General features: G+C 39.9%; 1 protein-coding gene across 9 annotated transcripts in view; it reads right to left on the reverse strand.

The window, feature by feature from the left end:
* Positions 1-3026: 3026 nt before the first annotated feature.
* Positions 3027-14422, reverse strand: part of LOC121639685 (nuclear factor 1 B-type-like) — a 63687-nt gene continuing 52291 nt past the window's right edge. For 7 of the 9 annotated variants that reach the window (XM_041985095.1, XM_041985094.1, XM_041985098.1 and 4 more), the window contains 2 exons: positions 12778-12866; positions 3027-9430 (listed from right to left, as the gene is read on the reverse strand). In XM_041985095.1, the coding sequence (XP_041841029.1) occupies positions 9298-9430; positions 12778-12866 (222 nt within the window). In that variant the 3' untranslated portion in view covers positions 3027-9297. The remainder of the gene's footprint in view (positions 9431-12777; positions 12867-14422) is intronic. The other 2 variants (XM_041985100.1, XM_041985099.1) reach the window with 1 other exon arrangement.

The following is a 14422-nucleotide window of genomic DNA, read 5'->3' on the forward strand; positions in this document are numbered from 1 at the left end:
CACTGTGTAGCATGCCTTCTTCTATAAATATTGGCTCATGGACGCTCATTGAGATCAGCTTGCTGGACCTGGAGGGGTGTTGTCCCATTCTTGTCTGATATAGGATTTTAGCTGCTCAATAGAGTCCCGAGTCTTCTTTGCATTTGTTGATACACCTAATGTGTTCTGTAGGTGAAAGGTCTGGCACACCAGTCCAGCACCTGGACTCTTCCATTGCAAAGGTGTCCTGATGAAATTGATGCAATGTGGGATTTAGCATTGTCTTTTTCAGGTCCTAAAAGGACATTTTAAGATGGAAGCATATTTTCTTCTATACCCTGTACTTTTACAGAGGCACTTGTGAGCATAGTTCTTAGCCTAGATGGACACATTTTCAGTTCAAAGCTACATCCAGTCCCTGAACTATTAACACAAAGCTGGCTGAAAGTTGGCTGGGAGTTAGTTCGAGAAGGTTAGACAGAAATGTCGGGTCATGAGCACAAAAGCATCGCCTGTAACAACTTTCTCTTCTGGTGATCCTTACTTTTAAGCACTTATTTACAATGTGTACTTCCTCTACAAAAGCTAATGAGTACATAAACCAGCAAAAGGAAAACTAAGCTAAGAGGTACCTACATTTTATGTGCCTTTATTTGAGTACAACCATGTGGCAGCAGAGGCTCAAACAAGAAATTACATGTTTGTGGATGCTGATGAGAAGAACTAAGCAGAGGTATGTTCACACTTGACCTTTATCCTTAATGCTAAAGTAACCTTTGTCATATTTAGTTAATAGTAAGATGAGGAAAATAAGATCTTCTGCCATAACTACAGGACCCTGTTAGCTTGACCTGTTAGCTTAGCTTAGCGCAAACTCCTGAACAGGAGGAAACAGCTAGTTACAACTCGCAGTTAACTATGGGAAGATTACTTGTCCTGAATTCTTCAAAGGCTTTAAACACACCCACTTCCTTTATGCTAAGCTAAGCTTGTATGTCAGCAGCTTCATTGAGAAAGTCATTACTGGAACCTCTTAACAAGCTGTGATCACACAATATAGCTGTAGTTGATTTCCATTTAGTATTGAAATCAGTTCTAAATTGTGTGCACCAAACACTAACAATATAAATCTGCTCAAAAGATGCCTTAATTACTTTCTCTTAGATAAAGTGCATTACACTCATACTTTGATGCCACGAGGACAAGATCAGATTAATTCATTGCTTGACTCCACCAGCACGCAGGATGAATTTTATATTTCTTCCATAAAACTTGAGGATGTGACAGAGTTCTTTGTGCTGGCATTGGCTGGTTTCCAACAACACGGTCCAGTCCCTGCACTCACAGGTTTGTGTGAGAGGACTTGGTGTGCTTTTCCCCTCTCCATCCTCTCTTTGGTACACAGTCTGATGCATGTAGGATAACCACAAGGCGCCGTTACCTCTCCTGGAGCCATATGGGTAGGAAGGAAAAATGGACAAATAAAGGCAATCAACAAATCTCCTTTGCTTGAGCCTTGCGAAACATAATAGGGCCAAATCATCATCTATTTAGCTTCATCAAATCCTTGACAGCAGACCTTGATAAAAGAGTGGAAAATATGTAGGGTACAAGGCGCTGCCAAGACCCTCACTGACAAGAACCCCTACTGAAGCCAGATGTTGATTCAACTGGCCAATTTTGATAAATGGCATAATGATTACCATTATAGATTGAGTAATTTTACATCAGCATGCCACATTGTTGGTCCTCTTTAATGATAGCCAAATGATCTCTGGTTTGTGCCTGAGGCCAGGTGGGCCTCGCTGGTGTTGGTGTGCAGCATGCAGAGACTTAATCACCATTAGGAGGGTGCCCATGCTGTAGACGAGGCACCTGTCCTTGTGGCATCCCTGACGGTTCTTGTTGTTGTCACCAACTGTCCAGCTGAGCCCATTCCACAACGACATAATAAGACTTAATTGGTGCTTTAGCCTGACTTTTGCCTCCTTCAATGTCCTCAATCCCATTAGAAAGGCTTACTTGATCAGAGCTCCTCGTACTTGACCCAATAACCTACATGGATGTTACCTTGCGTAACCCGCTGAGGTTCCAGCATACTGATTCTGCTGTGGTCCAAACACTGTAGCCTGTTTCCCATTTCTCAGGGATTGGGGTATTACAGTAGATTAGCAGGAGTAATACCATGATGGAACGTGTGTAGGTTGGGTCATGGGATTTTTCCAGGACATGAAAAACACTATGTTTGCTTTCAGCGGTAACTGCCACAGATACACTTCTGAGAATTAACGGAAATCCAATTAGTGTAATGCTTAAAGTTAAATCTTTTCTCTGATCTGACGCTGTCCTTATTACATCCTTGAAGAAATCCCTCCTTTAAATTAGGTCTCACAAGAAAATGCACAATAACTAATATGTTTGCAAAATATAGTAGCTTCACGGGAAGGGGGGTAAGACAAAATCAATGTAACATGATGGGAATCACTACCCATGAATAGAAAAATGTACAAATCCTAACCATGTACACTTTTCTAACCTTGACCCGCTGTTCTTAGCTCTTAAATCTAACAAGTAATGAGTGAGAACAAGATAGAAGAGTGAAGGATGGTAAACAACCTGTTGTGTTCATGGAAGTGAGTGGATTAAAACCTCTCGCCACCCCCTCATTCCTCCTTTAAGCTGTTGTGGAAAAGTCAAGTATCAAACATGTACATTGTCATTACTGAGTCAGTGCAGTCTTGTAGGGCTGCATGAGATGCCGTACATTGTAGTTAAATGAACAAGAAAATTACAATCTGTATAACTTTTTTTATGTGTTGCACCATGGACCCATGTAGCTATTTTCCATTTTGTCATGAGATCGGGTTGCTTCTTGTTTCTCTTCTTGTGTCTTCCTGGAAAGTTTAGCTTTGTGGCGTAGCCAGTTTATCTCTGTGAGGATGAAGGGGTTTGAATGGCAAGCTTGTATGATCAAACTTTAAAAATGTTAAATAATGACGGATCAGATGTAACAAATTACACACAAAAAAAGAGTCACGGTTATGAAGTCATTTTTGTAGCATAGCTCATTTTTATTGTTTAAACAGTTTTGCATAGGAAATATATCCACTTCCAGTAATTGACTGCAGTAAAAACAGCTGCTAGCAGTATAGGCTGGATATAACAGTAACAATCACAAAAAGTTGAGCCTTTATTTACACTGATTTTAATCTTGTGGCAATTTTAGCCCCTGCATCAAATGTAACCAGCTTGAAGGCATAGCCTAATGCTTGGCATTTCTAAAAATCAATAAAAGAAGGGATATCAAGGCCTTCGCTATACATTTCACAATGGACACCTGTGGCTCCTAAACTGTAAATTAAAAAGATTTTTAAAAAAAAATCCAAAATAAAACAGGTTTCCAAAAGTCCTCTAAAACGTACATTCAGATACATACATAGACCTTTGCACACACTTGCAGTGTAACTACGATCACTACTGGAGACTGTTTACATATTGTTTTGTTGGTGTTGTTGTTGTTGTTCGTTACATAGAATTCCACCATGATTCCTCAAACAGAGTGAAATGTGTGCGCAGAGGGAAGTAAAAGTGCCACAAGACCCCAAAACAAAAAAGATATCAGCCCTGCAGAAGAAAAATGGTGACTAATATTTTCTTTTTGTTAAAAAAAAAAGAAAAACAAACAAAAGAACCAAAACACTATTTCATTCTTTCACTGCGCTTAATGTAGCACTGACCCTCTCACCTCACTCTCAGGAAAAACAAGAAACATGTAATATCAAATTATAAACAAGCTTGATGTGGGAACTGTGTGCTGACATAATTAGAAAATGAATACATTACAAAAAAAGCTTGAAAAAATGAAAGAAGTAATAAAGAGTATATTTCCAGATGAGTTTGCCTCTTTCTCTTCTATGTAATGCTGTTTTCTTTTTTTTATCGTCACATAGGAGAGTAAGGTCTATCACATTCTACAATTATATACAACACTTGGACAGCTTGAACAGGCACTGCATTGCTATCTTCTTGACTCCTTTTGGTGAATGTTACATCCTGTAAAAATGCTGGTTTTCATGTTTCATAACAACCTGATGCCAAGTGACTAGCAGCTAGCCAAAAGTATGGAAAATGTGTATTGCTCATGTGGGATGAAAATGAAGTTTTAATGTTTCCCTTACGTCTGCATGTATACGCCCTCTCAGTCCCTACAGAGTGCTTGACATTTAGTTAAAAAGGAAAGAAAAAAAAAAGAAGTCTCACATATTGCATGAGTGCCACAGGTCCTCCTTGCATAAAGTTGCCCTGTTCCTCTGTGATCACGCCGATCGGTGTAGTAATACTTTCTTAAAATAAAGTCATTGTGAGCATCAAGATCTGCCTTGAAGCTGCTGATGGGTTGAACACTGATTATAATTTCATAAAGATTCAAGAGCTTCCTGACCGGCTACATTCAAACCCAAAAACACTTCCTCAGCTGGAAGGTACAGTACCCTAATATGAAGCACCTGAAGTTCATGTCATGTTTGTTTTGTAGTGTGAATGGGGGTTTTCTATAGTACATCAGGCTTTGACAGCGTGTGGAAAGTGCAAAATGAGGATGCTTTTTAGGAGATTATTGAGGAGAGCATCATCTGCTTATGAAGCATGTAGACAGCTCTAACAATGGCCAGCCAAATTGGATATATGGCGAGACGTAGCACCAATCGTCTTGAAACAATTCCAAAAAAAGAAGAAGAAAAAAAAAAAAAAAAAGAATTAAGAAAAAAAGGAATCTTACAGATTCATCACGGACGTTTGTCACTGGAGATTTTACCCTGCTTCTCATTTAAGGTCAGGTGCAATCTGGGCCTTTTTTTTCAATTTTTGTTTTTTATTCTTTTTTTTTTTTAGCTTTTTACTGGTTTAAGTGACATCACTTTCCAGCTGCTACAAAAAACACAATCATACCATAATCTTGTTGGACAAGAATTCAAACCCATTAAAAAAAAAACAAAAAAACAAAAACAAAAAAAAAAAAAAACAATGAAAGAGAGATAAATCACATCACACTCGCTATGGCCACACTAATGAAATTCAAATATTCATGAAGTGTTTCCCAAATGGAAATATCTAAGCACTAACCAAGTTCAGAAATAATAACATTAATAATAATAATAATAATAAAAAAAGCCTTCATTGTTGTTGTTTTTTATATTTATAGATCCCCCCCCTACCACCACCACCACTAACCCTCCCACCCCACCACCCTTTTCAATTTTTACATACAGGAACACAACAGCTGATTAAAAACACTTTAGATCCTACTAATCAGGGAAATCCGGAGAGTTCTAACTCAAATCCAGCCTCTAAATAAACAAATAAAACAAAATGGTAAATTCTTTTTTTTTTTTTTTTTAATCTTCCTAAAATGGAACTGACTCTTTTTTCCCCCAGAAATGAAGATTTACAAATAGGGGCTTCAAAGAAGTACTCCCCAGAAAGTTTACAGTGTACAAACTCCTGTCTTATGGCAGGCTGTTTCTTTTTGTTGTTGTTGTTTTTGTTGTTGTTTTTTTTCCCAAATAAAAAGACCCTCATCTTCTCTTGCTGTGTAGTGTCAGAGGCACTCAATCTACACATCCAGCTCGCAAATTCACCCACGTACACCCACGTGCTCGCATGCACACACTCAAGCTGCTAAAGCAGAGTTCAATCCCCCCACGGACTACTGCTAGTGACACCATCAGGATATTTACCTTTATGTACAGTCTCCTATTCAATAACACAACAGCACAGTGACCCTGACACAATTTATCTCATGTATACACGCACACATCCACACACAAACAAACTTGGGGACAATGCACTTCAGTGGGGTCTCCAATGGCCAAAGGCTGCAAAGCACTTATTTTCAAAGAAAAACTAAATAAAGAAAAAAAAAGAACAGTGCACATAGAACGGGGTGACTATTTCTTTTCTTTTTTCTTTTGTTTTATCTGTGTAAGAAATCAGGGTGAAAACAGAGAGATTGAGCTTGACTTGAGGATCATTTTATAACAATGATTTCTGCTCCGCGGCCCTCTGCTCACGCCGGAGAGCTCTCGGTAGTACCACCTTTCCAAAAAAGGAAACGTTTCTTTCACGATTGTAGGGAAAGAGTGCAAAAGGTGTCACAGCAGCATCGGCCGTGCTGCTTTTCCTGTGAGAAAAGTCTACTTTCTACTTTAAAAATGGTAAGATAATGATTGATACAAACAATGCCCTGTAATGTGCCTGAGAGATTTCATATGAGACTCAGTTCTGAACTCTGCACGGGGGTGGGGGGTGAAAAGAGAGATGATTGCCTATGTGCTATTTAAGTGCTATATTTTTGTTCTACTGGATTCTATTTAAGCTTCTACTGGGCCATTGGACATAAAGTTAGAGAATTTATTTCTTCACAGTCCAATATTTTCTTTAACATACTTTACTGGCTCTGCTAGGGAAGTCTCTCACGAACTGACACATGTGCATATCGTATATACATTTATACAAATTTACTACTTATAAAATACTTTCTAAAGGCTTGCTTGAGCCTGTCTGGAACTGATTTGGACAGGTCTCACTAGCATTAGTCGGTGTGTGATTGTTGCGCAGGTCACAGGCCACTTCACTGATGTGATTAAGGCATCTACTTGGAAATTGCATTCGGCGACATCTAGAATAGTACGGTGCTTCTAAAAGCATGCAACTGTGTCCAACCTCAGTTGCAGCCCCAAGGGATCCGAGATTGGATGGGATTCTATGCAAAATGATCTCTTAAAATGATTGTCATGCTCAAGTCAAGCCGTCTCTCCTGTGAAAAATGAGCTCCTTCAAAAGGTCACATGCTAGCACCCCAGGTGGAAAGTTGAAAGTAAAGAGTCACAGCAGACCAATCAGTGACTTTGCAGCCATACAGAAGACCAAGGGTGCTTTTTTTTTTCTCATACGTACTTCTAGAAAAATTCCACCACCTCCCCGAATAACTCCCAATTTCATAATACACTGGAACATGTCTCACCCTCATTAGGATCTATATGCTAGAGAAGAAAAAAAAAAGACCTTGTCTTACACTGCATAGAAAGCAGTCCCCACTTTGGTCAATAAAAAAGGAAAACACCCACAACAACAACAACAACATCAACAACAACAACAACGACGAACAACAATATCAACAAAATAAATGCATTACAATATTATCTATCTCCAAACTAGCCTCTAATAACTGACGCATCTATAAGCACTACCTACATAGGCAAAACTTGGTATTGCATAATTTTCATAATTCTGAATTTCACCCTCCATGATAGTAACTGGAAGATGAACAAAATGAGCATCAAAAAACAAGAAAAAACAAAAGATGACAGGTTATTAGAAAAACCACCAAAAATACTGAAAACAAACCAAAAAAAAAAAAAAAAAAAAAAAAATGCTGGCTGATTACAAACTTTAAAACGGCAACTATACACAGCCTTGATATGCAATGTAACTGTGAGATAGAGTAGTACATGAAGTTAAAAATCAACAAATTCATTCAGAGTACAAAACAATTCTTATCATAAAAATGTTAATTTTTTTCTATAATGATAAATGCAGCAAAAAACAAGTGTAGTGATGTCTCTATATTCAAAGGCAAGGCACGTAATGTGGACTATATGTCATCGTGCAAATTAACAGAGTATCAGAGAGATTTTCCTTGTGTGAATGTGTCCGAACCAGAGAGGCAGTGGCTTTGAACGCACCACGCACAGTTCTAGATTTTAGGATTTTTTTTTTTTTTTTTTTTTTTGCCTCAACCCGGATTTATATTTTCAGTTTTCAACCTCTTCCACTTTAGAGTTCACCTTGCACAATTTGTAGCTTTACCCATAAGCCTTCAGTACGTTTGCATTAATAATAAATTTCCATGAATAAACACTTTTATTACTTTTTTTCTTTTTTGTAAACATAAGCTTTACAAGCTGATGGCCAAATGCATATGCTCTTGATCTTTTGAAACACACTATGTGTGTCTCATTTCTTGACTTATTTTTACAGTTGTTCTTTTTTTTTTTTTTTGTCCCCACACACCCCCCCGCCCCAAAAAAAAAAATAAATAAAAATCTTCCCAGCAATGACGGGAAGGGCTCAAAGTAAGTGCTGGTTTTGCTCAGCGCTGCACAGGTAGCTTTATGCGTGCCTTCAACTGCCTTTCACGCTTGATGTTTTTCTCATGCGAAGAGACGGATATGTGTCTGAACTCAAATTCAAATGTTTTCTGAAACATTTTTTTTTCCCCAATAAAACATTTAATAATTATCCCCCTTCCTTTAGAGTCTGAGGGCTGACAGACTGATAGCTTCCCTTCAAAAAAATTCAATTGCACTTGCCTCTGTCGCGATTTTTCCTACTTTTCTTTTTCATTCCTTTTGAAAAGGAGTTGCGAATTCTTTTTAGGAGGGGTTCAATCTCAAGCCTAGCGATTAGTGTTTTGTTTTTTTTTTAACTGCATCGAGAGTTCTCAACTCTCGCCGTAAGTGTTTACATTAATTCTTGAAAGAAGTAGCAGTAAAGATAAACAAAATCAACACATTTTTTTAACAAAAAGTCGTGTCACAGTAAACTGAAATCAAACGGAAGAAGAAACACTCTGAATTCACAAGTTTTTTTTGTTTTTTGTTTTTGTTTTTTTGTTCCTATGGTGTACACAGTGAGTCGTTCGATGAGGGAGAGCCTCTTTTCAAGAGGTCGCAGAGCTTAGAGTCTCTGAGCCATCCACCAGGCAGGTGTCAATATGCAGACCCCCTCGCTTATGTGTGTGTGTGTGTGTGTATTTGAGTGAGTGTTTGTGTTTAAATTGGAAGTGTACATCTTCCTCTGACATGGAAAAATAGTAGGAATTGCTGCTAAGAGTCTAGAGTGTCATGCAATAAAACATTAAGGCATCTATACATCACAGTATCTGAATGGATTGAAAAGTTCTGCAAACACAACAACTGACTGGTGGGTGGTGGATGAGTACGAGGAGACAGCCAACCTGAAGCTTCTTCTTCTTCCTCCTTTCTTTCTTTCTTTCCTCTGAACCTCATCTTCACTTCAGGGCCAGTGTCCATCATCATGAGGGACGGGAGTGGGGGAGGGGAAGTGAGCAGGTGTGGGCGATGGAAAGGGTGAGATGGGGAGTTAAGGGGAGCTGGGGAGGGGAGTTTACGCAGCACCTGCTGCTCTGCTGGTTTCGTCCATGGCTGCAATCACCTGTAGTGCTAGCTCTGCACCCCCACCTACCCTTCCACCCTGAGGGTGGGGGTGGGGGAGGTGGGTCATCCGGCTTCTGCATGCTCAGTTCCCTGTCTCAGCGGGGACCAGGGGCTCACCAATGATGTTTATGCTGTAGTTCTGGTGGACATTTGTTGGCAGAATCGGAGTCCCGTTCGACACTTGGAATGGAACTAAGCTCGCCCAGGTACCAGGACTGTGGAGACAAACAAAAAAGACAGAAAAGGGAGAGAGATGAATCACATGAAGCTTACTTCGTTGCGTAGCATGAAGCCTTAAGGTCTTATACTTGTGTGGTTCATACAGAAAGTGGTGAAAAACAAACAAAAGCAAAACTACTAATAACTGGTAGCACTTCTTGATCTAAGCTGAGGTGATTCCACATCATGTGAGAGTCCCACTTCTCTGCCTAGACAGTCGTATAGAAAAGCATGAGAAGGAGTGGTGGCGAAGAGGGGAGGGGGATTTAAAAAAAAAAAAGAGAGAAAGTGTGGGGGTCCCTACACAAAGCTGTCCCATCCCTATTCATCTCACGCTAATGGCAAAACAACATAGTGATTGTTCCTGGGGAGCAACGGTGCTAACTGAAAACGCAAGTGGGAACAAACAGCATGTTGTTCCCGAGGGGTGCTGCGCTACGTAGATGTCAGATAATTAGCCCCCCCTCCGACTCTCCTTTTCTTCCTCACAGGCTCCCAGCGTGTACTGATGCCCTCCCACCTCTCACGTCACCCTTGCTGAGTATGAACATACCTGCGCCGCAGATTTTCTATCTTACTCGCTGGTAAAAAGCTAAACTGAGTTAAAACACTGATGCAACATGGGAAAAAAAGTGGAATTGTTGAAGGAAAAGGGGAATGATGGATGAAAGGAAGCAAATTTTTTAAGAGAAACAGGCTGAAGTCTGATGATGCTGCTTTGCCGAGGTGAAACAGACTTGACTCTTTGTGAAACTCACTTTTAGACATTGCTGTCTGCACTCATGAAAGCAACTCATCAGCCAGTCTGCATTTTATACAAATCACTAGTCACTGCTCTTACACTTAAAACAATGGAAGTGCAAATTCGATTCACCTCACGGCCCGAAAAAGAAGCACTAATAAATAAAGAGTGAAAGCAAGAAAAACAGTAGAGAAAATGTATTCAAAACAAAAGCAAACATCACTCAAGTTTTCATGGGTTGCAGTGCGCAAAAGCATTAACAAAAAAAAAAAGAAAGAAAAAAAAAAAAGACTTCAGGGCTAATCCTCTCTAACAGTTTTTTTCCTGTCCAACCCATCCTCATGCAGTCCTCCTTCTCCTCCAGCTTTCTTCCCTCCCTCCTTCTCTCTTTCACCCTGCCAAAAATCATTGGACAGGAAACGGGGGATTAAGTTTTTCCTACCTTGCTGAACAAAGAGCGCACAGAGCGGCCAAGGGCTGCAGTTTTCTCTTTTTCCTGTTCTTTCTTTCTTCCTCTCTCCCTTTCCTCCATCTCTATTTCTCTTTCATTATAAAACTCCTCTCAGGTAATGGCTTACATTAGGGGGACCACACAGCTACAAAAGGGCACTTGCAGGCTTTTGTGTGCAGATCGGTTTTAATCTTGTTACAATCGATAGCTGTCAGGCTGTATCTGCATCCTATAAGCTAAAGCTGTACTAAGCAGGATTTTTATGTAAAGATTACTTCTTTCTCTCAGTATATCAGTCTGTGTGTGCGTATGCATATTTGATGTGTGTGTTAAGGGATAGATAAACTGAGAACTGAGGCCTGCAGGATGGTTTTTAGCCATTGTTGCTCTTTAAATAAGATGAGTCCTGAGATCATGTTAAAAAGGCTTTTAAAAAGCAAATAACCCTTGTTATTCTACTATTGCGCAGCTTTAAATACCACTATGTCTCTAAATTTAGCCTCCATGCAAGATATTGCTTTGTGTCCCTGCAGTTGGGCAGCTCTAAGCATGGCTAACAACCTGACCTCCATCACTATATCTCCTTAGGTAACCTTCAAGAAGGCCTCCCTTTTGCCCTGTCCAGCTCCCAAACCTCACTAATTCTGCTCCCTGCAAGCACAGGCTGGGCATACAGCGTGCTTCGTTTAAGGATTAGCTCACTAAATTAGATTATCTAATGGCATCTTAATGGATTGCTGACCCATTTCCTGCACAATGGCAACATGCGAGTCTGGCAGCTTTTTAATTTGAAGGCGAGTACTGAAGAGGCATAGCGGAGTGCTCAGTTTAAAGGACGAGCAAGATAATAGGGAAATCCAACAGATTCCATCTATATATTGAACAACTTGGCGTAAATAATCCATCAAAGAGGAAGAAATATAATAGAATTACCATCCCGTCCTTGTAATAAAATAAACTAAATTCAGTTGAGATCTGCTTTATCTGTTCTCATTACTTTACAGTCACATGGAGAGGAGGGCAAGGAGTAAGCTGGGGTATGAGCGGGAAAAGAGACCTCAAACTGTTGCAGGGGGAATTTCTCTTTTGCTACCTCTACTTGCCAATTAGAAGGCCTGCGGAAGTAGTTTCTGTTGTGTGCATTTGTGTTTATAACTTCAGCAAGCTCAAAATAATCTGTGCACACACTCACAGCCAGACACACAAACACACACAGATATTCCACATATCCAGGGGAAAAAAGGGGGTAAAAGGGAACAGGAAAAGGCTTAGCTCAGCTTGCTCGCTCTGCCATGCTGAAACGGTTCAGGTTTTTCCCCCAGAGAGAGTGAGATACAGTAAGGAAACCAGAGAGGAGGGAAAGGGAGTTCTGTAACTTTAATTTAAAGAGAGTAAAGCGTGACTTGAGCATAAAGTCAAACAAAGCTAAGCTTGTTTAAATACAGAGAGTAAATGATCTTCACATGGCCACAAATCTAACCTTAAATGACTTCTTTGATTCTTAAATTTGAATTTGGGTTATGAAATACAAATATTTTGTTTTTACTGTCTGTGTTAGGAAAGCTGTGCTTTTATGAGCCGGAACATTTGTAACCTTGTCGTAAAGACTAACAGGACAATCGAAAACAGTAACAGCGAAGATGACTGGGATGATGTTATCGCTTGATATGACAGGAAGTCTTCCAAAAAATCAAGATTTAGCTTATGTGGTATATATAAGAACAGAAATATATATTCTGGTGGATACAGGGTGAGGACAAACAAATCCTAAAATATAGCTCATCCCAATCTGATGCTAGAATGGTTTTTTTTAAAAATGAGAAAATAAGATGAAGAAACAGAAGGGATAGTAATAATGTAAGAGACACAAGGGGAAATGAGATTTTAATTAACAAAACATATGGTTTTGATATCAAAATCCATAAAAAAGGTGAACATCTATGAGTCTGTTTAACAGCAGCAATAATAGCCACAACGTCTGCCTAGAAAATGACATTGTTACGTTTAAGATGTGCAGTTTTCTAAATTAAAAACTAAACAATGAAGCAAATCATTCAATGTGTGATTTTTTAGTCATTTTAAAAGTAAAACTGTGTGTACATGTGGTATGAGAGAGACAAAGAGATGGCATGAAAGAACGAAAAGGTTACCTTTGCCAAGCAATCCCCAAAGTGTCGTCAGTGGCACTGGGGCCATAATGCCTGCCGTTTTGAGTCACGCTCCAGTCACACTTCCTCAGCTGTCAATTGAAACCTAGCAGTCAGATCACTGGGCCAAGACAACTTCCACTACAACTCAACACTGTATATACACATGCATGCAGAACAGCCTAAGGCAGGAGCAGCAGAAATCAAAAAAATTAAAAGTGACTCGGAAATGAGTCCAAACTGTTACAGACAAAAGTAAAAATAGTGAACGGAGTCAAGTGTTTTCATTACTTGTTGGAGGAAAATTACAGTAAAATCTGAGCAGACATAAAGGAAATGCATGCAATCACAGTTAGATGTAACAGCTAACCTGGAAGTAAAAAAGAATAATGATGAAAAAAAATGGACAAATGCAGTTAGTAGGTTAAAAAATGTGAGTGGCATCATAAGTAGTTCATCTGTGAGCAGTCACTACTTTGTCACATGGTCAGCTGGTGAAGCCATGCAGCACACTGGATGCATGCACCCTGTCAATAATGATTGCTCCACTGAGCACTTTCAGATTCAGGACAGAGTGCGCATGCCCTCCAGCATGCAGACTTTTTTTTTTTTTTCCTTTTTTCATTAGCTAACTGTTTTTATTGATTTGGGGTCACAATGCAATAAAGTTAAAGCACACACACTCACAAATACACACACAGACACACACTGTAACCTCTTTTCCTGCATTTTAAAACAAGCCAACCTCATGTACAGATTACAAATTACTGCAACAAAATAAAAAAAAAGCCACACACGAACTGTGTCTCCTCCTTTGCATGCATTATGCGAGCGCACGTGTCGGCAATCCAGCTGAGAGCTATATCTGCCAATACCAACCTAACCTTGCCCTGTGGTCAACACATTCATTTAGTAATGCATCGGGATAAAACTGCACCGTTAGCACTCTGTGTGCAGCAGCAGACGTTTAGCAGAGGCTCTTAAGAGAGATTTAATCAGATATACGCTGAATATTCAAAGCCATTTTGCAGTGGTCAAGGAACGTGTTCTTTTTTTCCTCTGAGCACCTGCATGGACCCATCAAGGAAAAATGATGGTTTCCTTCCTAAGCTGTACTTTAACTTCCTTCATATTTTGTTTTATGGAACAAAAAAGCAGCAGGAAGCAGCAAAGACAAAGACACTCATTATAGTTCACTTTAATCTATCAGTGTCATTAGATCAATTGCTTTGAACAGCTGCTTAGTAAAACTGAATGGCAAACAAAGCAAAGTTGCTCTATTCAGTGTTTTCTCTGTGTTTATCGAATGTTGGGAGAATAAACCCCCACGCTGTTCCCGCACTCTGCAGCCTGACAATAGCTTGGAGAGAATGCGCGGCTTGGGCCAGACGCTCGGTGCCACCGCTCCTCGAGGGGCTCGCCATCTGTCCGCTGGCACCGACACATCAGAGTGGCGCAGGCAGCAGGGAAAAAGGGGACGGAGCCGGGGAACGTTAGCAAACAGATGCGGGCAGATTGCGGATTAGGGTCCTTCCTTAGATAATACCAAATGACATCTGATCACGGATCTTTCCCTGTGGAATGCTAGATGGTGGCATTCCCTTGAGGGGTTAACCAAGGCGAGAGATGAATGGAGGGTTTTCACACA

This window comes from Melanotaenia boesemani, chromosome 5 (genome assembly GCF_017639745.1).
Source record: "Melanotaenia boesemani isolate fMelBoe1 chromosome 5, fMelBoe1.pri, whole genome shotgun sequence".
Classification (NCBI taxonomy): domain Eukaryota; kingdom Metazoa; phylum Chordata; class Actinopteri; order Atheriniformes; family Melanotaeniidae; genus Melanotaenia; species Melanotaenia boesemani.